At 32.4% G+C, this 27,388-nt stretch overlaps 4 protein-coding genes across 5 annotated transcripts; 2 read left to right on the top strand and 2 right to left on the bottom strand.

Moving 5' to 3' along the window:
• Window positions 1-6,722, top strand: LOC109797319 (uncharacterized). The gene is made up of 12 exons (XM_020357327.3): window positions 1-923; window positions 1,594-1,796; window positions 1,883-2,080; window positions 2,328-2,399; window positions 3,054-3,149; window positions 3,871-3,950; window positions 4,139-4,217; window positions 4,418-4,628; window positions 4,740-4,936; window positions 5,273-5,372; window positions 5,555-5,644; window positions 5,759-6,722. Exons 1-12 carry the CDS (start codon window positions 422-424, stop codon window positions 6,484-6,486), a joined length of 2,556 nt encoding a protein of 851 aa, XP_020212916.2. The 5' UTR covers window positions 1-421; the 3' UTR covers window positions 6,487-6,722.
• Window positions 6,723-7,263: 541 nt separating this feature from the next.
• On the bottom strand, window positions 7,264-8,739 carry LOC109796419 (uncharacterized). Its single transcript, XM_083062667.1, has one exon. It carries the CDS (start codon window positions 8,699-8,701, stop codon window positions 7,502-7,504), a length of 1,200 nt encoding a protein of 399 aa, XP_082918793.1. The 5' UTR covers window positions 8,702-8,739; the 3' UTR covers window positions 7,264-7,501.
• Window positions 8,740-15,825: 7,086 nt separating this feature from the next.
• On the top strand, window positions 15,826-23,329 carry LOC109799195 (uncharacterized). 2 transcript variants are annotated; one of them, XM_083062109.1, is made up of 15 exons: window positions 15,826-16,005; window positions 16,179-16,332; window positions 16,896-16,972; window positions 17,044-17,179; window positions 17,270-17,358; window positions 17,440-17,593; window positions 17,679-17,878; window positions 18,730-18,917; window positions 18,997-19,092; window positions 19,422-19,543; window positions 20,061-20,162; window positions 21,289-21,398; window positions 21,672-21,759; window positions 22,132-22,328; window positions 22,989-23,329. In XM_083062109.1, exons 2-15 carry the CDS (start codon window positions 16,189-16,191, stop codon window positions 23,203-23,205), a joined length of 1,920 nt encoding a protein of 639 aa, XP_082918235.1. In that variant the 5' UTR covers window positions 15,826-16,005; window positions 16,179-16,188; the 3' UTR covers window positions 23,206-23,329. The 2 variants fall into 2 exon arrangements, with proteins under 2 accessions (XP_082918235.1, XP_082918236.1); XM_083062110.1 differs by having other exon boundaries at window positions 15,828-16,005; window positions 18,730-18,899.
• A 777-nt stretch (window positions 23,330-24,106) lies between these two features.
• On the bottom strand, window positions 24,107-25,714 carry LOC109794861 (pentatricopeptide repeat-containing protein At5g06540-like; the record flags this gene model as incomplete). The annotated part of the gene is given in 3 exon segments (XM_020354291.3): window positions 24,107-24,338; window positions 24,341-24,458; window positions 24,461-25,714. Coding segments are annotated over 3 exon segments (1,551 nt in total), but the record flags the coding sequence as incomplete, so codon positions are not given.
• Between the last annotated feature and the right edge of the window lie 1,674 nt (window positions 25,715-27,388).

Below are 27,388 nucleotides of genomic sequence, written 5' to 3'. Positions count from 1 at the left end.
ACAACAGTACCTGCAACCTTTTGAGGAAGTTCATTGATTTCATTCCCATACAGGATAACCAGTTCTGCAACTTATATGCCCGTGTTTTTGTTTTTATCCATTTTTCATCCCTGGTCACTGTTTATGTGTTGATGCCTTCTCTATCTCTTTGTCCCTAGTTGCATGCATACTTAAAACAACGTGTTTTGTAGTGGAAAGTGGTAACACGATTTTCAAACCTCTCTCTCTCTCCCCTGAGGGAATTCCGGGTGCTATTATGTCCTAGCTTAGGAATCGGTATTAATTTCCCTTTGTCCAAATCCAATAACCTTACCTTTCACAGATGAGTTCAAGGGTCACTTTGCTATATACATATCCCCCTCACATGTCTATGCTGTCTTAACTATTTCCCTTTGAGTACTCAGTTTATGCGTTGTGAAGGATGGAGACTTATGTGTTTGTGTTTGTGGCTCTTGTGCTGTGCACTTGTGCTGCTGGTAAAGAGTGCACAAACATTCCTACACAGTCACATACGTTCAGGAATGAGCTAATGACATCCAAGAATGAAACGTGGAAGGCTGAAGTGATGTCTCACTACCATTTGACACCAACGGATGAATCTGCTTGGGCTGATTTGCTGCCGAGGAAGTTGTTGACAGAACAAGGCCAACATGATTGGGGGGTTATGTACAAGAAAATTAAGAGCATGGGTGTGTTCAATGCACCTCAAGGCTTTCTCAAAGAAGTGCCTCTTCAAGATGTGAGGTTGCATGAGGATTCCATCCATGGTAGAGCACAGCAGACAAATTTGGAGTATTTGTTGATATTAGATGTGGATAGTTTGATTTGGAGCTTCAGGAAGACAGCTGGTTTAGCCACTCCTGGGACTCCTTATGGAGGATGGGAAGATCCGATAAAAAGTGAGGTCCGGGGTCATTTTGTTGGTAAGTTTATTTCATTAATCATATCTGTTGTTGTTTTTCTTTTTGTGCCATATCTAATTTGTGTCCCCAGTTTGATGCTCTTTGTTTGTACTCAACTCTAAATTGCTAATGTAGTTTTAGTTGCAAGGGAATAAGGAGGAAGGGCCTAAAATGCAATCCGAGTGTAATAGCTTGTAATTGATTGTTTTCTTTCTAAGATTCAAAAGGGATAACATAACAGCATATTAAGCACAAGTCTCTTTTTATTTTAATGCTGCTTTTCAATTTCTTTGCTTGCTATTGTTTATACTCAGCTGATAGAAGATTGAACTATTTGTTTGGAAAAAAAAAAATTGCAGTGATATTTAGACAATATTTCATAGCTGATGTTTGCTATGTACTAACAGCAACAAATGTTTTCAAGCTTTGTAAAGCTTGATTGTATGTAAGGTTTTCTCTAAAGGATTCCTTGAACTCCACATATTTCAAGTACTGATTGTATTTACTAGGTTTGAGGTTTGTTCATTACTTCTGAAATATCCCTTGCACACTAATATGTTGACACTCTAATGCACATTTGTTTCTTACTGGAATTTTGGTGATCTTGCACACTACCCCTTCCTGCAACTTTTAGCCTCAGCAATTCACTTTTCAAGTTAATCTATGATTGTTTGTTTTTGACACTGTGAAGGGCATTACTTGAGTGCATCAGCTCTAATGTGGGCCAGCACACAGAATGATAGCCTGAAGCAGAAAATGTCATATCTTGTTGCTGGTCTGTCTTCCTGTCAGGAGAAAATTGGAACTGGATATCTGTCTGCATTTCCATCTAAGCTTTTTGATCGATTTGAAGCTATTCGAAAAGTTTGGGCTCCCTATTATACCATTCACAAGGTACAAACAAAAATAGATTTTGATTACACAAGTGCTTTTGACCTTAATGTTGTGGGATTTCAACGAATCAGCTTTGAGTTGGACAGATCTTGGCTGGTCTCTTGGATCAACATACTTTTGCTGGAAACCCTCAAGCTCTAAAAATGGCAACATGGATGGTTGATTACTTCTACAACAGAGTACTGAATGTAATAACAAAGTACACCGTAAATAGACACTATCAATCACTGAATGAGGAAACTGGAGGAATGAATGATGTCCTTTACAGATTATACAGCATAACGGTATGTTAACTGGCTTGTGTAATTTCTTTAACTCTATTGTTGCTTTTTTGGTTGTATCATGTTCTAGAATTGCAGTGTTTGTTGATTTAGGAATATGCATTAACATATATGGATTATAATCCTTAATTGAGAGATTGTTTTATAAGCATTGGCTTAATTGCATTAGTTTCCATGATTATAGCCCAAGTTACCTAGTTAATTTTGTAAACTTCGATTAGATAGTAAAGTTGTCATGTTTTCTATGCAGGGGGATTCTAAGCATCTGTTGTTGGCTCACCTTTTTGATAAACCATGTTTTCTAGGGTTGCTTGCAGTGCAGGTAGTGATAAAAGTATTCTTTATGCAGAATTGCTATTTAGTCCACACTGTCTTAAATAGTTGTGCTTGTATGCAAGTTTTTAGAGGTTGAAGCTGTCTTTCAAATTATTTTTAAAATCAGTTGTATTGCAGACATAACTTATAACTAATATTAACTTTAATACATGCAAGTACATCTGTAAAAGTGCATCCAATATTCTCCAAAAAGTTTCCATGTAAAATTTAATTGGTTCCTTATTTCAAGTTTAATTTTTTGAAGGCAAGCCTTAGTGAAATGCTAATGTACTAATGTCACTGCCTGTGAGGTCAAGAGTTTGAATCCTAAAAACTGCCTCTCATGGGATTAAGTCTGCCTAATCTATCTTCCTTAGTTCCCCTCTAAGTGAGAGTCTTGTGTACTGAGTTACTCCTCTAATTCAAGTTTAATTTTTATTGAAAACAGATAATGTAAATAGGAAAATATAGACAGTCAATTTCCCTATTTTTATGCACCAAAAGGTGAGTTTATTCTGCTTGAATATAATGTTCTGCTGACCTCCAAATAAAACAGATGTTTGAATGTTGAACTTAGGCCCTAATATTCTAGTCTAGATATCGCTTCTAAATTTAAGTCAAGAACCAAGAGTTAGTTTTAAAATTCTCTTTTCTGATTTAGGCCAATGACATAGCTGATTTTCATGCTAATACACATATCCCAATAGTTGTTGGATCTCAAATGCGGTATGAAATCACAGGTGATCCACGTTATAAGGTAAATCTCTTCACTCACATTGTAGTGTGTGTGTATATATATATATATATATATATATATATATATATATATATATATATATATATATATATTTCAGTAAGTTTCAATGAAATTGTATTATTTAATATTTATTCGGGTAATGCTTTTTATTTAGTTGTTTAATTTTCATGTGTAATTTATAGTATACTTGTGATATGCTTTCAACAATCTAGTGTAAGTAGTCAATGGCTGGCAAAATTACTTGGTAATATAACTTGAAAACAATAGTCGTTCAAACAACTGCATATATATGTGTATGGGCATTCAGTATGCCATAGTTTGGGAAGTATACTGCACTCTGAATGATAGAAACAAAATTCATAAATTAGTACCGTCCTCCATCTCATAATTTTTTATTTAGTAACTGCATGTTTCACTCTTCAAATTTTACGTCTATTTGTAATGTTTGTGTCCTTTTAGATTTTACTTTTGGTCTGTCTTCATTTTAACAATTTTCCCCACATTGTTGTATTGCATACTTTTGTATGTACGTATGTAGTATATCTACCATTCAATGTTCAAATTGCATGTCTACCCGTAGAATTTGTTTGTTTCCCTATTTATTTGGTATGTTTTGTTACTTTTGTATATTTACTTTGAAAGTAATCATTAATCCCAGTATAAATTGCTACTTGTAATGCCTTTCAACTTTCTGAGATTTGTTATTGTTTATTGGTTATAGGAAATTGGGACATTCTTTATGGACCTCATAAACTCATCTCACAGCTATGCAACTGGAGGGACATCCGTCAATGAGTTCTGGTATTATGATGTCAGCATTTTTACTTTTTCAGTTTCAGTTTGTCTACATGCATTTGAAAAATTGAAATTATCCACTGAATAATTGGTTTTTACAAGGTCATCAAGCATATATATGTTTTGTTCCTTTATAAGTTGATAACCAATACTAGATTTCTTTCTGAACTCCTTTTCTTCAATTTTTTGCGTAGGAGTAATCCAAAGAGAATAGCAGACAATATAAAAACGACAGAGAACGAGGAATCATGCACCACTTATAATATGTTGAAGGTAGAGTAAATCATTCATCGATCATTTAATTAAACTTGTCATATAATGCTCGGGAAGTGAAAGATGTCTATGTAAAAGTTTTCTCTTTCAGAAGAGAGATTGACATGGTAATTCATCACTGCATATTCATGATTTATGTCTGCATATGTTTATGTAACTGATTGTTTCCATTGTCTTACCACTCAAAAAAATGATTTCAGGTTTCACGCCACCTGTTTAGATGGACCAAAGAAGTCTCTTATGCAGACTATTATGAACGTGCCTTAACCAATGGTGTTCTCAGCATTCAAAGAGGAACAGATCCTGGAGTGATGATTTATATGCTTCCATTAGGTCTTGGGGTTTCCAAGGCTAAAACTTTGCATAGTTGGGGAACACCATTTAATGATTTCTGGTGCTGCTATGGAACAGGTGTGATTTGTTTTGTTTATATTTTTTATAAACTGCACCATATTGTTTGTCAACTCTACCATACTCTCATCAGTCATTTATTTATTCTCAAATTCTTTTTTCTGTCTATAGGAATTGAATCGTTCTCAAAGCTGGGGGATTCTATATATTTTGAAGAGGAAGGGAAAGATCCTACACTTTACATCATTCAGTACATATCAAGCTCATTTAATTGGAAATCTGGCAAAGTTTTGCTCAATCAGACAGTTGTTCCAGTTTCTTCATGGGATCCTTACCTACAAGTGACATTTACATTTTCTCCTGTAGAGGTACCTGTGACATTGTTTTATGGGTTATGGCATCTCATTTAGCCAAATATTCATCTTATATACCTTTTAGAGAGCATCATAACCTGGGCAAGACTTTGTTTTTGTTCTAAATTTAGTGACTTCGATTTATTTTAAATTTTTAATGTCTAAACAAATTGGCTAAAGGATAATGGATAAGGTACAATATTTTCTAAGTAAACGTGGTGAATTTGTGAGACTTACAATGTCATTTTTTAAACATTATTTTAGAAGAAACCAACAAGATATGAAATGTAAGATTCTCTTCATTTTTCTTCCACAACCTAAGTTTTCAAATCTTTAGCTTTGCACTTGCAGAGTACTTTGTCTACATTGAACCTTAGACTACCAAGTTGGAGTCGTCTGGATGGTGCCAAGGGGATATTAAATGCTGAAAGGTTATCTCTGCCAACTCCAGGTTGTCTCTCTTTACATTCATACATACTAGTTCAGTAGTTCCTAGAATGTAGACCACCAAAAAGAACTTCTTTTGCAGCAAATATACACACTGGTAAACTATGTATATTTGTATATTATTTTAACAAAAAAAAAATTAACAAGTGAAACATTGGAGTAATATTTTATTTTTTGGACCTCTAGGAAATTATTTGTCAATCACACGACAATGGAGTGCTAGTGACAAGCTCACCCTTCAGCTGCCAATTACCATAAGAACAGAGGCCATAAAAGGTATCTTCACAAAATAATCCATGCATGTTGAATACTATTATTCTTCTGTCAGAGCATATTTTTCTAACAAAATAATTTGGTTATATTACCGATATGTTTTTGAACTAAATACAGATGACAGACCCGAATATGCATCTATTCAAGCAATTCTTTATGGTCCTTATCTTCTTTCTGGTCATACAAGTGGTGGTGATTGGAACCTTAAACCTGAGGCCAACAATGGAGACTGGATTACTCCTGTTCCTGCCTGTTACAATAGTCAACTAGTTTCTTTATCCCAAAAAATTAGAAAATCAACTTTTGTTTTGGTAAATTCAAACCAATCACTTGCAATGCAAAAATTGCCTAAACCTGGAACTGATTTGGCTCTTCACGCTACCTTTAGGCTTGTCCTAAAAGAACCTTCCTCAAAATTTTCAACATTGGTAGATGCTAATGGTAGATCAGTGATATTAGAACCATTTGATCTTCCTGGAATGAATGTGATTCACCAAGGAGCAGACAAACCACTTCTCATTGTAGATTCTTCCAATGGTGGACCATCTTCTGTTTTTCTAATGGTACCAGGATTGAATGGTAGAAAAGAAACCATATCTTTAGAATCCCAAAGCAACAAGGGCTGTTACATATATAGTGGCATGAGTTCTAAAGCAGGAGTGAAGCTCAGTTGCAAAACTGATTCTGATGCTACTTTTAATGAAGCAACAAGCTTTGTTACTCGGAAAGGATTGAGCCAATACCATCCTATCAGTTTTGTGGCTAAAGGGATAAACAGGAATTTTCTTTTGGAGCCATTATTCTCATTCAGAGATGAACACTATACAGTTTATTTCAAAATCTAGTAGCGATATGCTATATAATAACATATATGAGCTTTGTGGATTACACACGAGCTGTTGAAAATAAGTAGCATAAACAAAGTGATGGGTTTATTGGGAAAAACCAAGTAAATATACGATATACAAAAGAGTTTATAAGTGGGGTGGGGCTATTCACTATTGTAAGATATTTTGTCATTTTATTTGTGGGTTATATTTTTTAAAAGGAGTATTATGTAGGAAACAACTTTTGAAAATAATATTTTCAAAAATATAATATCCGGAATGACATTTCTCGGTATTTTAAAAAAGGCATTTGATTCGTGATGGGAATAATTTTATGAAAATGAATGTAAAAAAAGTAAAAATGAATTAAAAAAAATTAACTGTAAAATTATTTTACTCCTCGGAATATTCTTACCGGTATTCATGTATTCTGAAAAATATTGCTAAATAACTTGAAATAAATGTTCTCATGTTCTTGGTGGAGGATGAGTACAAAAAGCTTTTAATAAGAAGTTAGGTGGTGGGTGCAAAAGAAATTCTAATGTTAAAATTAACTAGTCTTCCAAATAATATACGTATGCAGGTATATATTTATAAGTAAAAAAACGTTATTAGTGAGAATATTATCATTAAATATATTCAAGAATTTTTATTGCTTTGTGATAGTCAAGCGTTCCACTTCATAATAATTACAAGAAGGATGCAACTTTGCTCTAGTTGTCCCTCAACAATATGTCTTGACAGTGATACTGATGATAATTGGATAGATCGTGATGCTATTAATCTCAAAACCTCTTCAATGCATCTCATATTGTTATTTATTATATTCATACACCTCCCTATATTAATATAATTTTGATTGACACCAAATAATATATTTTCCCTCGGAAGAAATTCTCTTCTGATGAAAATGTCTTTATAAACAGCTGTATAAAGCCTTTAAGATAATATGAAAAGCAACATCATGCAAATTTAAGGCGAAGACATATATAATAGTAATACTAGTATTTGATTTTACGCAAACCCATTGGATTCAGAGGCGAGAACAGGGTTTTAGCGGCTTCCCGCATAGGCATGGATTGTGGTCGAACGCACTCGGGTGAAGATGGTTGATGGGCAGGCCACGTGGCAAGCGCCCACAGAGACGGTTATGACTGAAATCCAAGTACCCAATGTAAGTAGCCCAAACCAAAGACTTAGGAACCCGGCCCATCAAGTTGTTACGCGACAAATCAAGGCTTATGAAATACGAATTCTCCCCAAACGCATCAGCTATGCGCCCACTCAACCAGTTTCTACTCACATCCAAATGGGTCATTCTCGACCCCAACAATCTCCACGGAATCCTCCCCGTTAGGTTGTTGTACTTCAAATTCAGAGAGTCCAGAACCGCCATCCGGCCCAGCGACCTCGGAATGGAACCGGACAACCGGTTCAGCGACAGGTCCAGCTCCGCCAGCCCGTAGATGTCCGAAACAGACCGCGGGATTGGGCCGGTTAAGCGGTTATGACTGAGCAAGGCCCGGTTCAGTCTCTTAAGGCGGCCCAGGTCCCATGGAATTGGGCCCTGGATGGCGTTGTTTCGCAGGTCCAGTTGCATGAGGTTGGAGAGGTTGACGATCGATGTGGGGATTCTCCCCGAGATGTGATTGGCTGCGAGGTTGAGCACGGTAAGCTGCGTGAGGCGCCCTATGTCGGAGGGGATTTGGCCGTGGATGAGGTTGCCGGAGAGGTCAACGAGTTGGAGAGAACGGAGCGTTGTGATGCAGGGAGGGATGTTTCCGGAAATGCCCTTCCAGTCGGAGATGGTGATGCTGGAGAGGTGTGTGAGGTTGCAGATGGAGGGGGAGATGTGGCCGGTGACGGTGAATTCGCCGCCGCGGAGGGTGATTCCGGCGACGCGGCGCGTGGTGGGGTCGCAGGTGATGCCGTGCCAGTGGTAGCAGCAGTTGGTGCCTCTCCATGAATGGAAGAAACCCGAGTAGGGTTCCTTTAGGGCTGCCTTGAAGGCCATGAGTGCTGCCCATTCAGATGAAGGGCAAGAGTTAGTGGGTGAAGGTGTTAGAGCCATTAGGGTTACTAGTACCATCGACAAAACTACATTACCACCGGCACTAGCCATTTTTTTAGCACACACTCCACCAGAAACAATCCTACTCAAACTAATTGAGTAGGGTTGGTGTGGGAAACAAAGCTCTTCCTTAAGTTTTGTTTGATTGTAGTGAGTGTGCATGCGGTACTATGCATGCATGTCACTTACTATAAATGGAAAACTAGCATTAGGTTGGTGTTATATATATAAGGAGAGATTGGCGGAAGCAAAGGGGAATTGAATATGAATGCTTGGGATATAAGAAAAGCTTTGATGTTTTTGTTGGGGAAGCTAAGCCAGCTTGTGTTGCATGGTGCTACTAACAAGAAAGGTATTTTCTAAATGTCGATTTTGAAACTGATCGTGGTGGGGGCGGCTAACATGGCTGGGTACGTCGTGGACTCGTGTTTAGTGTTTTGGGTGGGGAATGGACTTTATATATATACACTATAAGGGTCGAGGTACTTTGTATCTCTAATAGTTATATACAGACATAATATTAGAAAGTTGTATGTAATTATTTAAAGAGGAGATATGATTTTTTTTTTTTACATCGAAGGAATATAATGATCTACTAAAAAGTGAAAACCAAAAATGGTTACATACTCTTGTATCCCCTTTATAATAGGTATATATATATATATATGAAGAGGATTCAAACGATATCGGTGTAAATTTTACTAAGTATTATACCGTTCAATAACTTTATATTAAATGTGAATTCTATAAATCCAACTGTTGAATTATAACTTCATATTAATATTTTATATGTTTATATCAATTTTTTGTTAAAATTAAAAAATAACTTAAAGATAATCAAAGTGTTCATATTTTATTATATTTTAAAATGTATATATTACGTCAAATTTATTTTATAAAAATAAAGTATTAAATCATCTTAGATTAATATAAAATTTTGTATATATGATCTAAGAATAAAACATTTTTAATCTAACGATTGAATTTATAAAATTCATAATTAATATAAAGTTATTGAGTAGTGTAATACTTAGTAAAAATTATATTGGTGTCATTTAAACTCTCTCTCTGTATATATATATATATATATATATATATATATATATATATATATATATATATATATATATATATATAAACCGTAGAGAGGAAACTTTATAGTCTCCAAGATTAAAGTGACATAAGTATACCCCTCTTCAATTGAATACTTTTTTTTTAATGAATTGAGTTAAAGATATCCTTGTTTATACACACTCTCATATTTTCCAAACCTAATATGCTTCAACTAGACTAAATCCCTTTGAGTCATGGTGAACGGACTAAGGTACGTGTTGTTAGTTGGAGTTTGAGAATGAGATGAATGGATGGATGAAAAGTGAGGGAAATATAGTAGGGATGTGTGTTGCTTATTACAACAAAAAGAAAGGAGGATTGCACTTTGACACTTTGAGTGTAGTAAGTGATTAGAATTATGGCACAACAGTTATCTTTTTAAAGTGATAAACTTAATACTTAACACTTAACAGATCGATCCCCTAAAGAGTCAAGCTCAAAGTTTCTCGTGGGTGCTCGATCTGTTGCTACTTCACATCACATCCAAAATTGGAGAGAAAGATGACATTCTCGAATACTCAAGTTGTAATTGTTATTATAGGTTTTACATTGTATTAAAGTTCATTTATCTTTACAAATTAATTAATTAGATAGATATATAATCAATAAACATTCTTCGATATGAAGTACAAAAGAAATTTGCTCATACTAAGCTATGTTTGATCAAGAGTGATAAATTTTTTTTATAACACCGTGTAAACTATATGTTTCAATAAATCGATATGTGACTTAATTCTATATGGCAAATATTTAACATCTATTAGGAGAAATACATATATTTTTCTTTCTCGTTATCACAATTATCTTTCGCACCATCTATGACTAGTCTTTTGCGTATTTGCTTTAGCCTCATCTATGACTACGAGTCACTCCACCACAAACCTATTAAAAAGGAGGCAACAGGTTGTGTAACTTATTTTATAAATCTAATGAGATATTGAACAAAATAAATATAGACAGACTTATTTTTGAAGTAAATAAATATCTTCTCATATATATTTATATTCTATATAAACATATTATTTGTTAAAATATTCCTGATGAGATTAAAATATGATAAAAACTATAAAATATTATTAACATGATAACTAGTAATTATTATTTTAAAAATAAATGAAGTGACAAAATGACGCACTTCAGAAACATTTTCTTAGCAATCAAAACAAGTTCATATGGGTCCTAAACCCGCCACAAAAAAAAAAAAATCAAGTTAAATCAATTGAATCTAAATAATTTTTTCACCTTCATTAATTCTCGAATCAATAAAAAAAAATTGTATAATGCATATTCACAAATATTCTAGTATTTATGGATAGAGCTTTTTTTTTTAATTTACTGCTTGAAGTTGTTTTTTACTCGTATTTAGTAGCTCGTGAATGGCAATGAATGTAAAACTATACCCACATCAACAAGCTGTGTAATTTTGTTATAAAAAGTAAAAGAACAAAATAAAGAGATAGGAAGAAAAAAAAAAGTGAGAAAAAAGTAAAAGATGTCCTAAGGGGGAATTGGAAAGAAAGATGTGAGAGAGAAGTGTGGGTAATAACTAATAACATTATCCTTTACTATTCAAAGTGGCTAAAACTATAAGTAGCTAGCTAAATATCGCAACACGGGTCTCATGCCTAAACGCTCTTCATCGTAATACTTTTCTTTTTTGGTGAGGAACTTGGTTGTAATGTTATAGCAAATGGGTCTTTCGATTCTTAGTATCTAATTTAAGTATTTCCATTTTATGAATTAAGTTTCTCTAATTTTAAAATTAAACAAATTTAATTTCTTTTAACTTTTTTCCTATTTTAAACACTGCGTATTATTTTTTTTTATCAAAATTGAAGATTTATGATAGATTTAATATATAAAATAATTTTTAAAATTTAAGATAAGTAAAAGAATTTAGTTGAAACTTGAAGTTTGATAAAACTTAAAAGAATACATAAGATAAGATGAGAGATTAGAGTCTTGAAGAAAGAAAATGTTGACATATATTTTTTTTAAGTGGTAAAATTTGATAGATAAGTTTTAAGTGAAGAAAATGTAAAAAATTAATGTTGTGTGTAGATCATTAGTGAGACTTTATAATACTTGTTGTGCATTCGAGATTATTACACACATGTCTTTATATATGTAAAATATTATATATTTTAAATCTAAGTTCTCGTGATTTTATTTTTAGTTATCACTGAGAATACTTTTTACTAGTACAAACTTTGTGTGTTTAAACTCAATTAATGTTCATCATCTCATATGAACAATGTAAGATTTTAATTGTATCTCAACAACCCTTCTTCTAAATAAAGGACTAAGTTTAACCCCTCCTTAATTTGCAACGAAAGCAAACTTTTCAATTCATGAGTATTTGAAGGTTGCCTATAGAGCTTAACCATGCTCTAGATACTTGCACTACGATTCTATTGTTGACTCACGATAACGATATACACCTTCTAATTATTCATGTTCCTAAGAAAACTTTTCTTCGTTTATGAATCCGTAATCAAGAATACTTTCAACTCAAGAGATCATATGTCTAGATTCACCAACTAATTTCATTATACTCATCTAGCGAATCTCCTAGTCGAAACTATCAGCCTTAATTACACTCGTTATGCACTAGGAGTTACTTGTCACGCAAAGTTTTTTATTAATAAAGAAAAACCTTTTAAGTGATAAAAAAAATAAAACTATAAAAACTTAATTAGACCAAAACTGGATAATATTTTATTAATATATAGGGATATGTGTGCAAAAATCTCAAGTGCACAACAAAGTTTAGATGCAAAAACTATATATGTTCAAATGCTAATTCGCTTGAACTAACTTTAGTATTTTTTTTTTATAGTTTTTCGTAGGTTTGATACACTCCTAATTAAATGCAATATTCAAGCATGTAATTAATTAGGTTTTGTGATACTAACATCATTAACAATATTAGTATTTTACGGTTTACTTTGCTTTTATTCGAAGTTACACCGCTTTCGATTTTTTATTATAAGACATAGCTTAATTTTTTTTATAAGATATTTTATAGGTTTTTAAGTAGTATTATATTATTATTTTTTATATTTATCAAACATCATAAAAATATTTATTTTTTTCTTTCACTTTTTAATTTTTTTTATTAATATTTATCATTTACGATGATATTAGTACATAAACTTTTATATTGAATAATATTTTCACTTCTCTTATCAAAATTTATTGATAAATAAGAAGAATAAAATTGATAAATCAATAATTTATTTTATAAGTCCAATAAAATCGACTAACATAATTATTTATATTAATATGTGTGATTTAATTAAAAATATTTTACAATAAATTAAGATCAAAAAAAGTGTATATGTTTTGGTGTATTTCTAATTTATACGGGTTCATATTTGGTTCATTAGGGAAGTACATTTAAGGAGAAAAATATAACACTAAATATAGTTTCTCAATTATCACACTATCTAAATATATGAAGTTATCATTAGAGTTGTCAAAATAGATCATGATCTGTGAACCCGTCCGATCCATCATTAGAACATGTTTATATATATTTTTTATGTATTATTTTCTCTTTTCATGTAATAAAATATCAAATTTTCTAACAAAAATATCAAATTTTCTAACGAAAATATCAAATTTTCTAACAAAAAACACATCTATAACAAAAATAAATATTTCAAAAAATTAAAGTGTTAATATATCAACGTCTACACATTCTAACAAAAATATCAAATTTTCAATGTCTAAAAAATTTGAATATACACCAACCAAACATAAACAAAATATATTGATAATTATAAAGTCAAATTATACCAACTAAATATTAGAGTCTAATATGTTAAAAGAAATTAAAATATATTATTATTATGCAGACTAGTTGACAAATTTAGTAAATTAAGCTCGTGAAATTTGCATAGACAAAAAAGAAAATTGATATGGTTAGATGAATTTTAAAACTATAAAATAGAGGCAAAACTATAACATAATCATGTTATATAAAAAAAAACAAGTTTTCATATATTTACAATTGTCATAGCCAATATAAAAAGTCTAACTTTTTATGTGAGAACCATGTATGACATTAAAAACAGCAAACTTTTTATATTACTTATTGGTTCTAAAGTGAAAAATATCAAATATCAAATGAAGTTTTTTCATAGATCTATGGTGTATAAACTAAACTCAATAAAAATACCAACTTTTGAGTGACAAAAATCAAGCCTCATTCTTCATTGTAACGTACGCATTTTCGTCTCAGTATGTTCTTACCAACTAGTTTCATTCTTCATTTCTTTTTAGACAATACAATTAATATGTGTTTGTTTTTACGTTCCATTGAAACAATTAAACGTCGATTTATCCTCTTTTACTTCTATATTTCTATCTTGAAAAGTGGAAAAATTGACGTTGAAACAATAAAACAAACACAACCCTAATGTCTAGTGCCCTAATGAAGTGATATAGACAAAATAGGTAGTCATTAGTTTAGGGAAAACCAAGTGTTGACGGAATGGTGTTAGTCAATTGACAATGAAATCTGGTTGGATGATTGGTTCGAGATTTTTTCTTCTTCTGGTTTTAATGATGATAATAAATGCGAGAGATATGATATAATTAAATAATATATAAAAAGTAAAAAATATCTCTTATCTCTATCTTAAGTCACTCATTATAAAATAATAAAAAAAAATTCTTAAGTCACAAACTTAATTTTATATAATTGAGTTAAATTTAAATTTAAATTATGAGATAAAGATTTTGTATGTTTAAGTTTTTCTTAAACATATGTTTATTTTAGAAAAAAATGGTTCTACATAGATAATGTAAAATAATTTTATATTATCATATAATTATAAATTATTACATATGATTTTGTTGACTTATAAGATGAATAATTAAAAAAGATATAACAGTGATAAATTTGTAATTAATTAACGGTGTAAAAGTACTTTGTATTAACCTTTTTTTTTCTTTTGATTTTTCCAGTTTCAGGTTAGGTCTGAGATTGGTGTTCACCCCTATGTGATAGGAAGAGACAAATACAAAAATTTTGTTGTGTAAATAATAATTCTTAAAAATAAATATATTTAATATTTTGAAAATATATATACTCACCATATAAGATAATACTAGTATGTATAAAAACTAAATAGTGGTTAAAAATATCTTTAAATTTTTTTAAAAAAAGAGTTTTATTTAAATGAGTAGTGTCATATATATATATATATATTACCATTTACCAACCATAATGAAGTGTGATGTTACCGCCAACTGTATGATCTAACAGAAGGTGTAACTTGTAAGTGATATACTCAGATGCGCTCATTTTTCTTTTCCAAAACTCCAAGCCACCAAAGTCCTCCCATATTGGCAATTGGTTTGTTAATGTTCAAATCTTTTGCTAATGTTACATATTGTTTTGTGCTAGATAATGCAATATATGTTCCGTATATAATTAATTATGTATAAGGATAAGAAAAAACACACATATTTTCATTATATACAATTAATTATATATTTTTATTTATAATTAATTTTTAATTGATCGATCTTGTAAAATCTTTTACACTTCTTTTTTCTTATCAATAAGTACTACTTTTAAAAATTTGTTTATATCATATATTTCATTTTATAATAATTCAAAATAAACATATCTAAATCCGATAGAAAGGTCCATTTCTACAACTTAATTGGGTTGGGCTTCGCCTCTCGCTGTAATTTATGCATCGCTATTTAGTCAAAACATCTAGCAAAGACTCTTTTAGTTTAAAACACTTTTGGATCAATTTAGCATAGGTGTATTTTTTCCACAAGCAAATTTTTATTTAGCAACGTAATAAAGGGGTACTCTGATATGAATATAATAGATTAGGATGTTTGATATACATTTTTTACTTTTTTATAAATTTAAATTTTAAAATATTATTTATTACGGTCATATTATTAGGATTAATCTTAGAGCCAACGACAACGAGAAATATTGTGGAAAAAGAATAATAGTAATGCATTTTTATTTTTACAATAATAAAGGAGCGAAGAAATATTTTGTTGGGGCCCACATACTAAAATCGATTTGTTCCTTGGAATAAATAGTGTAAATTATTTTGGTAGAAGATCATGAAAGCCCTGACTCCTGAGGCAGGGCAGCCCAATATAAAAAGTTACAAAATGTGCAACGGTGCTGTAACGGCGTGAGAAACAGGAGGGAAATCAAATTTCGTTTTAAAATGTAAACGCACAAAAAATTAAACCAATTTCAACAGGTACCGCTTTGTTCTCCATTCACTGTCTCTGCCTCTCTGGTCTCTACCCTCTTCCCTTCCCGCGCCAAACTCACACGACACCAACATTCGCCTATCGATTAGGTTTCTTCTATTCCCTCGCGTTTTCGATTCGCATTTTTCCTATTCAAATTATTTTTCAAAACCTACGCTCTTGCGCTCATAATTTGTAGCATCCGCACTCAGAACGCCCAACCCTTGTGCAATTTGTGGTTTCTATCGCAAATATTTCATGCTTACTGAATCTACCCTTACAGATTAACCACGATGAGGCGTGGCGACGGTGTTCCCAAGCGAGGCATGGCAAAAGTGGCAAAAACAAGTTCCGTGCCTCCGAGCTCTCATCGACTTGGCTCAGGGGCTTTGAAAAGTGGATCCATGGCTAAAAAGAAGACACCTTCGGAACTTAGGGTAAGTTGCCAAGCTCGCTACCTCAACTTAGTATGTACTTGGGCTTTGATTCTAGCATTCGATGCGTAATGGTCTTATTGTTATACTTTTGTGAACCATTAGGGTCAGCACTACTGACGGCTTAGTGGTGAGAGTTAGGGTGGTATGAATCTTGTAGTTGTTATTGTAATTCATACCCATAGAAGAAAAATTGTTCTACTTTTGTGATATATAATTTCATTTTCACTGGTCCAAGAATGAGTTACTGTATGCGCTTTTTGCTTGACTAGGTAGTAGGTACATGCTTTCAAGGTGTTTCCATTATGTAGGTAATGTATAAATATAAATGGTTGCCTTGAAGTAAAATATCCCCTAGGATTATGATTTGGAAGTGAACTTTATAGACATAGTTTATGACCAGTTGTATCTCTACTATGGTCGCTCGTTTCTCATATCAATTGAAATGGAGTCTGTATCTTGGTGCACCCCTGACTCCCTCCACATATAGGCATAATACAATTTCAATTAACTAGTATATGTGGTCAAGGCAAAATTTTAATTCTCATACCGTATATTCTTGACAGGGAGAGCTGTTGAACCGGGCAAGTGTTGTGGACCTTACTGATGAATCACCATGCCCCTCCTTGGCTGAGCCTACAAAGTAAGCTTCTGCGTCTCTTTCAATCTATTATTTCATTATTTGCTGAGAACATGCTTGATTTATGTTTGCAGGATCACAGAGGTGGACAATGGACATAACAAAAAAGGATTGTGGAGGGCCCCTAGATACACTGACACACGAGTTGATGAAGTATTTACTGCCAAAAAGTCCAGGTTTAAAATTGCATCTGGAAAGGAAAATGCAAAGGTTGTTAAGTTGACATTTTAATTAAATCTTTGATCCCAAGATGTTAATGTTGTTGGTAGTGAACAATGCAAACCTTTTTACTATGCTCAGGAAAATCCATCGTTGGGACAAACTAGTAATCTGAAGAATCTTTCAGTTTTTTCGACTTTGGAGGCCAAGAGACAGCAAGGAAATTCATGGTTTGCTTCATAGTTTAGATGATTGCTTGATCCCATGGTTATGTTTTCCCAATGCTGATCTTGCTCCAAATTTGTTGTCAGCTTGGAAAATTCTGTTTCTTCAGCTGAGGTTAGCAAAAATGATGTATTACGATCTTGTCAAACAGTTGAAAAGTGCAGCCAAGGAACATTTCTTAGTGTTGCGGAGCTTTCATCAGCTGCTGATGCATCTTGTGACTTGGCTACTGTTGACATGGTAAACAATGAAATTGTCTGACTTTTTCTTACTTGTTTACTTACATTTCAGATCTTATAATTAGGCTACCAATAATAAATTATAGGGCAAAGCTTTAAAAGGACTAGTTGCATTCGAACCACATGAGGCTAATGACATTGCTGCTGATTCGGCTGAAGGACACACAGATTTGCCAACTGTTGCAGGAAACTTCTTATCTGAATGCCATCTACCTGGCCAGAAAATCCCTTTGGATCTTACTCTAAAATCAAGTATGCAGATTGTATGCTCCTCTTTTGAGAATTGGTGAGTCATGAGTGCATAGATGGACTAATGCATTTGCATCAAGCCTGGTAGGAATAGGATGCACTGGAATGAATTGAAAGTTTTTTACACTGGGATTCATAGTTTATATAAGAAAACGAGATATTTTAGGTTTCCTTAATGCTTTTATAGATTTTTAAAAATCATTTAATTTTATGCTCAATGCTCATATAGAGTCTGATGAATTCTTTACTAAATGTTGTTAAGCCAATTCAACTGGATTTTTGTCAATATTAGATAGATGCACTGGCAGGTAAAACATTTTAATGATAATGTTTAGGTCGACCTATATGATAGAAGTGGGAGTCCAGTTTCATTATATTTTCAAAATTGAGAAGAAAAATATTTACATATGATGCGATAATATTGGTGTTGATGGAACTAATGAATTTACCATGTGTTCATGTTGTACTGTATGTCTGCCAAATATTTTTAATGCCATAATTTTCTTTATTTAGATGAATTAGATAACTTGTTAATATTTCATGTTTCTATTGATAAAATCTGTTGTGTATATGAAGCTTGTTTTGCATAGACATTGATACCTTGAACAGGAAATTGGTCTCTTTTATTTGTCTACATGTTATGTTGTTGCATTTGTTTATGAGATTTGTATGTCATTTATGAGATTTGTTTATGAGCTTGTCTTGCATAGACATTGATACCTTGAACAGGAAATTGACCTTTTTTATTTGTCTACATGTTATGTTGTGACATTTGTTTATGAGATTTGTATGTATTTTTCATTGCTTGCTTTGCTGTCAACTATCCTTGATGTCGATTGTGTCATTTCATGAAAGCTATTTTTGACTTCCAAATTTCATGGTACATAGGTCAGCTATGCGCGGTACCATGCCTCATTTAACCTTCTGGCACAGTGATTTCAAGAGTCAAAATATGAGAGGTTATGAAGGATTTAAAGTTTTACCTTCATGGATGTATCCTGAGTCCATTCTACCACCTTCAATAATATCACTCATAAACTCATCAACATCAGACGGAGGTTTTCAAGCAGTTTTCAGTATATCTGTTTATTGTTTCTTTGTAATTTTCCTCTCTCCATTTTCCTCAAGCTCTTATCCTCCCTTTTCATGCCATAGAATTGGAGTTCTTGAGGAAACGACAAGTAGCTTGGGAAGAATCCTTTCGGGACCTCTATTACATGCTTCGAAAGAACATTTGTGGCCTTTTTTATGGTAATTGTTCATTACCTTCATTTTCTTTTTGTCAAATAGTGTTGTAATCATTATAAAAATATGTTTATATGATGCCTTGCCTTTTCTATTCTTCTGGATCTTTTTGTGTCTGCTTGTGAGATGTAATTTATCCTGTTTCTGCATAAAGAAGAACTATTATGATAAAAAAATACAGTTGTTTCTTGTGGTATTATTCATGCCGACTTAGTTTCTATTGTTTTAACCTTCCAACTTCATTATGTGTTATTTTTTGTTAACACTTTACATCTATTTATTTATATTGGAATATGGATTTTGCCGTTGTAACGTTTTTTCTTTCCCTTTTCTAGTTTGTACTGCCCGGTTTGTGGTGATGTTCACTGGTGGCGATGGCTCTGGGGAATCTAAATGTTCATGCAATGCTTATATCTCTCAGTCAACTCAAGGTTTAAGATCATTGTTAAGAGAGCATGTAAGCTGTACTTATATAAGTATTATGTGTAGCTTATTTATAAGTTTCTAATCGCATAGTGTGACAGTTTTTTGGGGGGAGTTGGTAATGTTAAGAATGATATTTCATTGATGGTATATTTCCAGATCTAGGAAAATCTCGCTGAAAGTGTAATAGGTACAAGGCATTTTATTTCTTGTCTTGCTAGGTTTTTGTCAGAGTAGTAGTCTCATTTTAGTTGCCACTTGCCAACAATTTCTGTGTTCAAGTAGAACATGGCAACGAGCATAATGAGTAACAACTCAACAAGGGATGTACTTACTCTATGATTCTGACTACAAACATTTTTAACTTGAATGAAATTTATTGTTCTATACAAGTACTCGTGGTTTTTTAGGGCTTTTATTCTATATTTGCTTATTTGGCAAGGCCTCTTTATTTATTTTATTATTATAGTTATAATACTTGAATTTTCGCATCAATATTTATTCTCTTGATGATCTCTGAACTTTATTTATGGTTGCATACCCTTTATTAGGATCTCCGTTTCTCTATGCCTCTTTGCCATTCGAAAGTGGAACAAGTTACAACTGAGGATCTAGTTGAGTTGTCTGAGATAGAGAAGCAAAACTTAGGACAGGTTTGTATCTGTGCTATTGCCTATTTATAAAGTGTTTGTTTTTCAAATGATGTTTGTATTAATCTCTAAATGTAAAATGATCAATTCTAATTAGGGATGGAAATAAAGCAGACTTTAAACAAGGGGTTTATGGCCTGACATGTTTAATAGAAAGACAAAGTTTAGACCTTTAAAAAAGTTTATTTATATAAAAAGGCCAAACTTAAATTTATAGAAAAGTTTGTTAGACTTGATAAACTAGTCTATTTATTTATATAATATAATAATAAAAATAATATATTATTAAAAATATAAATAAATCAATATATTTATAAAACAAAAATAAATTATCAATATTTAAAATATTATTTAATATAATTTTTTTTTTTCATTATAGGTTTATAAGCTTATGACCTGTGCATGAGTGTATATCAACATACATAATTACACATGAATTGTTCCTTCAATAGAAAATGATTCAATTTTTCTCTTATATTTCTTTTAAAATTTAAATTTTAATAATATTGAGTAAACTATATTTTAAAAATAATTTTGTTGATTTTTAAAAATTAAGTTTATTTATCTAATTAACATTAATAATTTAAATAGACTTTTAAATAGGCTAATAGGTCATGTTTAGGCTTTAATTTTATAAAACATGCCTAACCTATATATTCAAAGTCTGACTTGGCTTGGCCTACCGTATTCCTATCCCTAATCTTGACATAGCATGCTTATCACTTTGTGATTCTAATGATAAATCTGTACCAATTATTGAAACTACTTCTCTGTTACTGTTGGCTCCCATTTAACATTAACTGAACTATTTAGAGTTTAATTTAAATTGCTTGTAAAATATTTTTTTACACCTTCCTATAGTTGTACATCGTTACATTACTAAAAGAGTGAAGTCTTGCATGTATATCTAAATTAAACTCAACTAATCGATGGATGAAAATTTTGTTAATAAATTGCATGCATAGGTTATTCAAATTGGTTATTGTCTTGCACTTCATGTTAATAATTGTCTGTCTCTGTTCATATTATGGTGTTTTGAAAGCTTGTCTATCAATTAACTCCAATACCGTATTTAAGTTTTTTTTAATGTATAATTTTATTTATTGATGCATGTTATTTGAAATAACAGACCCGACGATTAAGGTCATTCTCTGATGTTGATAATAGCCCAGAATCTTTGCTGGTTTTTAGTGGCAACTACAGTGTACATGGTTTATATGACGTCTTACTAAATTACAGGTGACTGGCATTTTGATTTGTTGATAGCTTCCTTTCCAGTTTTTGTACTTCGGGCTTATGGTGTTTTTTGATAAACATCAAAACCAAGCATTTATTTAATAAGTTCTTATCAAGATAAGCTTCAATACAGAACATTGAAATAAGCTAAACAATGCTCATAGGATGATCAACAGTCACTTTCACAGGCCCAAATTAAATCAGACTTATTTGATGTATACTCTTATATTTTTAATCTTCTTGCTGACTAACGTTTTTATTGTCTGCACTCTGCAGATTTCTCTTGACCTCACTATCCGGTGTGGACGTACCTGTCTTGTTTTCTCCTGTGCCATTTCAAAATTCTGCCGTTTCTACTCCTGATGTATATGTTCTTGACGTCATTGCATTCCTTTTTATTTCTCGTGTGCTTTTTTCTGGAATTTTGTCTATTTAAGTTGATTATTGAGCTGTCATACCAATCCTTTTATGTTACTTGAGCAAGTAATACTAATAGTGTTTCCAGTATAGTGTTTTATGTGTCCAATGTTATTGTTACTAGTTTGTTTGCTTAATTTTTCAAATCTGTGCACTGGTCTAGTATCAATAATATATTGTTATCTTCAAGAAAACCATGTAGAGGATTTGATAGCTTTAAAATTGAAATTTTTTTGTCCAGTTTGTTTGAAGCTTCAATGATTATTTTTCTTCGGCTAGCTATTTAAATAATTGGAATCTATATATTTCTGTTTCTCAGATTAAATGCATGAAGACAAGAAGAGCTGAAGACATTGCTGCTTCTTATAACGGGTCTATATGGAAAGATGGCGAGTCTGCACGAGGATCATCAGATGGCCTTTGTACCATTGAAATTAAGAATGCACTAATTCCACCTTGGTTTATTTGTGATATATGTGCATTGATGGCCTCTGAAGGAAGAAGCTTTGAGGCAAGGTACGAATAGCCTTTGCTTGGTAATACTTTTTACAGTGTTAAATTTCAGTTGTTTAGATAGGATAATTTCATGTGGTAAATAATAACTATAAATTTTAGAGGTTAATGAATAATGAGTAAGAGTGTGGTGGGTATACATGCAAATTCAAATATCCTGGATTTGCCTTTTAAAGAGCACTGCTTGGTAATGGACCACGGTTTCGAAAACAAGTCAAGCAGGGCCTGCACTCCTATGATTTGGCAGCGGTGGCGGGGTTGTTGGACGTAGGAGCCTGTGGTGATCTAATGTGGATCTATGACTAGTGGGTTTTTGGAGCCATATTATTTATGGATGAGCTCGGGATAAATGAAACTTTATAACATGTGAATGAGAAAATTCGGGTATATGTCTAGGTCCTATGAATTTCTATAAGGATTTAGGAACAGTTACGCCATTTTGGTTTTAGAAAACATTTTCATTCTTTTTTTTATTTTCGTAATAACTTGCCGATTGTTGAGTCAATGAGCTCTATCTAATAAATAAATAGAATTTCATAAGCATTTATGCTCTGAGATGTTATGGATTTTTGCTACACACTGTCCAGTTAAAACTAGTTGTACCATGCATAGTTATAGTTATTTGAAACCTAAATGATGTTTTGTCTATCTTGTGGCTTACAGTTTTGTGACGGAACCTAGCTCGATTGGCTTGAATGTTGCCTTAAAACCAACATGTGAGAAGTCTGAATCCAAAACTGCCGGTAGTGAAAGCTTACAAGACTGCAAAAGTTCATTTGGCATTGCAGAAGCTGTAGTCACATCTCGACTGTGTTCATGTTCATTAAAAGGCGTGAGTTACTGTGATGGTTCTTATACAGCATTGCTATCCCCTGTATAATCTTCTATTACAAAACTATGACCTTGTGAAAGGAAATAAATCAATTACGAACTCATTTTGCATTTAGTGCTTGACATTGGATGTGATTGCCATTTGAATCGAGCAGCCACGGGATATTTTCTCACTTGAATTGCTCTCAACAATTTGTTTATTCGTAAATCCAAGGTTTCGAAGTGAAGGACATACAATTAACCAAGTGAATTCTAACACTGGAAGTTTGTGTCCATTGATCCGATAGAGGATTTAATCTTGTGCCGAGCAGAGTCACCACTATAAATCGAGTCAAGTACCTCAATTACTGAGGTGAGCAATTTCGGGATTGCGTTATTGATAATTATCTGTTCAGAATAAAGAATATGAAATAATCGTGAAACTCTACACGTTAGTATAACTGGAAAGTGCAAAATCTCTGGCTGCTTTAAGTCCGTTTTGAAGAATTCTTTTCTGTTCGATTGTGATTTTCGAAATCAATCTTCAAACCCAAACGCATCTTGTCTAAGTTATCTCTAGTTTGTCATATGCATTTGCAGAGAGGGTTTTAGAAGTTGGTTTGGTGAGGTTTAAAGTATAATAAAACTTAAATTAGACATTTAAATTAGTTTATTTTTTAAGAAATTTTCAGTATATTTAAACTAAATCCATGATTGGATTGGATTAGCTTGATTTTGATCATTGGATTTTAAGGACGTAGTTTTTAAATATTTTAAACAGTTCATAGACTAACTGATATTAAACTTAAAAAATTAAATTGTTTAAAAATGAAAGAAAGGTTGATCGGTTAATCAGATCAGTTTGAAATAATCGAGATAAATTTAAGGAACAAAATAAAATAAACTAATTTGAACCGACTTAATTCATTTGATTTGAATTATTGCGATCGTCGGTCAATTGGATACGTGAATTACCCTCTTTCCAAAACCATTACTCTAAGCTGTAAATGATAACATTGCTGTTTCACCAGTAATCCGTACAAGAACATGTGCCTTCTTTAAAATGAAGGAACCGGTTTCGATCTCTCACAATCAACTCTACTTCGAAAACCTTTGAAATCAACTTGGTGGCTGTGTGACAATCTTCACAGACCCGCAAATTCTTAACGATCCGAATGGGTGTAGGAGCCCGAATCTTCAAATTCCATATGCAATAGCCAGCTTCTCACTATGCCTGTGAAGCGCACTCTCCTTTTCCTCTTCATCAATGTCAAACAATGTCTCAGCCGTATTTCCAACATACCCAGCTATTTTATTTTTTTGAGTATTACATCTTCCCACATTCTTTCTATTTTCTCTATTTCCGGGTGTGTTTTGTCTCCAATTGTAAACTCATGAATTTTTCCATCTATCTCAATGAGACTATACCCTGGTGGCTTTCTCACTCCTTTGTCATTCATCATTTGCCTCATGATGCTAACATCTTTCCACTGGTTTGCACGAGCATATATGTTGGAGGGTAGCACATAATGACCACTGTGTTCTGGTTGCATCTCCAACAAAATCTTCCCAACCCTTTCCCCAACTTCTACATTCTTGTGAACCCTGCAAGCTCCTAGAAGTGCTCTCCATATTGGAGCATTTGGCTTCACAGGCATTTCAAGAACAAACTTCTCTGCCTCTCCCAACTTTCCCGCACGACCAAGAAGATCAACCATACATCCATAATGCTCCAATCTTGGTTCCACCCCATGATCTCTTTTCATGCTTTCGAATATCTCCAAACCCCTTTCAACCATTCCTCCATGGCTGCAAGCTGCCAACACTGCAGTAAAAGTAATGTCTCTAGCAGCCATCCCCGTTTTCAGCATCTCCGAAAAATACCAAAGTGCTTTCACTGCGTAACCATGCATGGCCAATCCAGCAATCAAAGCTGTCCAACAAAGCACATCCTTTTCTTGCAGTTGCTCAAAAACCTTAACAGCTTTCTCAACATCCCCACATCTTGCATACATATCAACCAAAGCTGTCCCAAGAATCAGATTGAAGCTCAAGCCATTCCTCATCACATACTCATAAGCTTTCTCCCCTTTTGCAAGAGCCCCCAGATGAGCACAAGAAGATATCACACCCACCATCACAGTCTCATTAGCCACCACCCCTTCTGCCTGAAGAGCCTCAAACAGCTCAACCGCTCTGTCAAAAAGGTTATTCCGGGAATAACCACTAATCATAGTACTCCACGTCACCAAATTCCTCTCCGGCATTCTGTCAAACAGTTCACGCGCAGATTCAACATCCCCACATCGGTGATAACCCGCAATCATGCAAGTCCATGAAACTACATCAAACCGACGCATCCTCCGAAAAATACTCCTTGCAGCCTTTATGTCCCTAACAGTGGCATACATATGAACAAGGGAGTTTCGAACGTGACAATCATGTTCAAATCCATGCTTAATGATATGACCATGCACTTGCATGCCCATAGCTGAAGACTCAAGCTGGCCACAGGCCTTAACCAAAAAAGGGTGAGTGATGTTATCAGGTAATAGACCAAAGCAGTGAGAGATCCAGAAATTTTAGATAATAGAGGCAATATTTATTCGTATTTATAGTCAGTGATGGATCTAGAAATTTTAGATAATTGAGACAATATTTATTCGTATATTTGTAGTATTAAAAATTTTACATATAATTTTTAAAAATATAAATATATCATAATTATTTTTTATAAGGTTTTATATCTATGATTATAATTAAAAATAAAAATAATTAGGTCCGACTAGATTATATTATAATTTATCTGCCGTAAACATTTTTTCAAATATTTGGTTAGAATTATAATCCTAAAGACCTACTTTAAAATAATTTAACACTAATAAAAATATAAAAATAAATGTTAAATTTTATAAAAATCAAGTTTAATTTATTTATGATATAAACATGTTTTTAATATTTAATATATATTTTTAGATGATAATTTATTTTAAAATATAATTTATCATAAAATTTTTAAATAGAACATAAATTTTCCAATCTTTCCTATTTTAATTTTTTTAATTAACATATATAATCTTACTATTTTTGATTTTTTTAATCGCCATATATAATAAATATAAAATACAATAGATAAACATACATTCTACAAATTTTATTTTATCAAAAAAAAATTTTTTTTAACATATTGCATTATATATGTGAGTATTAATATATATATATATATATATTATAATTAAACTTTTAAAAAAATTTATTAGTTATTGAAGAATATTTTTTATTACATAAGAGAATTAATCTTTTTTAAAAATTTAACAGACATTAAATAAATGAATATCTCCTCAAAATTTATATTTTATACAACATATAATTTAAACATATATATTTATTTTATTAAAATATAATTTTTATTTTTTAAAATATATTATTTTTTAAATAACAAATATGTGTATCAAATGGTAGTTGGGACAAGTTCCCCACTATACATAACCTAGATCCGTCCGTGCTTACAATAGTGGTAATAATATATGAAAGGGAGTGTGACATCCTGAATTCAATTTAGAAGCAAATCTTACAATAGTAGTATAATTCATGCTTGGTCAACCTTGAAGCATATACTCCGCAAGTAGTACAAATTAACTTCACCTATTTTTTTCATTGAAATCTGGCCAAGGCAAGATATTAAGCTATCAGCCCTAGATTTCATGCAAAGGCTCATATTCATACTGCATTGTGTATATTATTGATTGATTTCTTTCGATTCTATCCTTATTTTCATCTAATGTGTTCTTTCATGTTTTGGCCACAAGAGATTCCACTTCACCAGTTCACCTTGAATGCAGCTGCAAAAGCCACAGCCATTCATGTTCTCACCGATGCTTCACGTGCGCTGTCTACCATACTCAATTTCGCCAACATGCATTCAAATTAAAAAACCCGTACAAGTGCATTCGCAGTTGACAATTAATGACTCTGCTATATCTAAGATTTTAAATAAAAAATAAATAATAGTAGTATACTTTTAAATTTTGTTCTTCCACTTGTCTTACAATAGTGGTAATAAGATATGAAAGGGGGTGTCAGACATCCTGAATTCAATTTAGAAGCAACTCTTACAATAGTGGTAATTCATGCTTGGTCAACCTTGAAGCAACGCGTTTCGTGCATGCACAGAGGAAAAGCAAATATATAAAATTTTGGAAATCACATTCACATGATCCACATTACGATTACGGTCAGAAAAACGCAACTAA

This window comes from Cajanus cajan, chromosome 8 (assembly GCF_000230855.2).
Source record: "Cajanus cajan strain Asha chromosome 8, NIPB_CcT2T_4, whole genome shotgun sequence".
NCBI lineage: Eukaryota > Viridiplantae > Streptophyta > Magnoliopsida > Fabales > Fabaceae > Cajanus > Cajanus cajan.
Note: the sequence above shows the minus strand (reverse complement) of the source record. Positions and strands in the feature narration are given on the sequence as shown.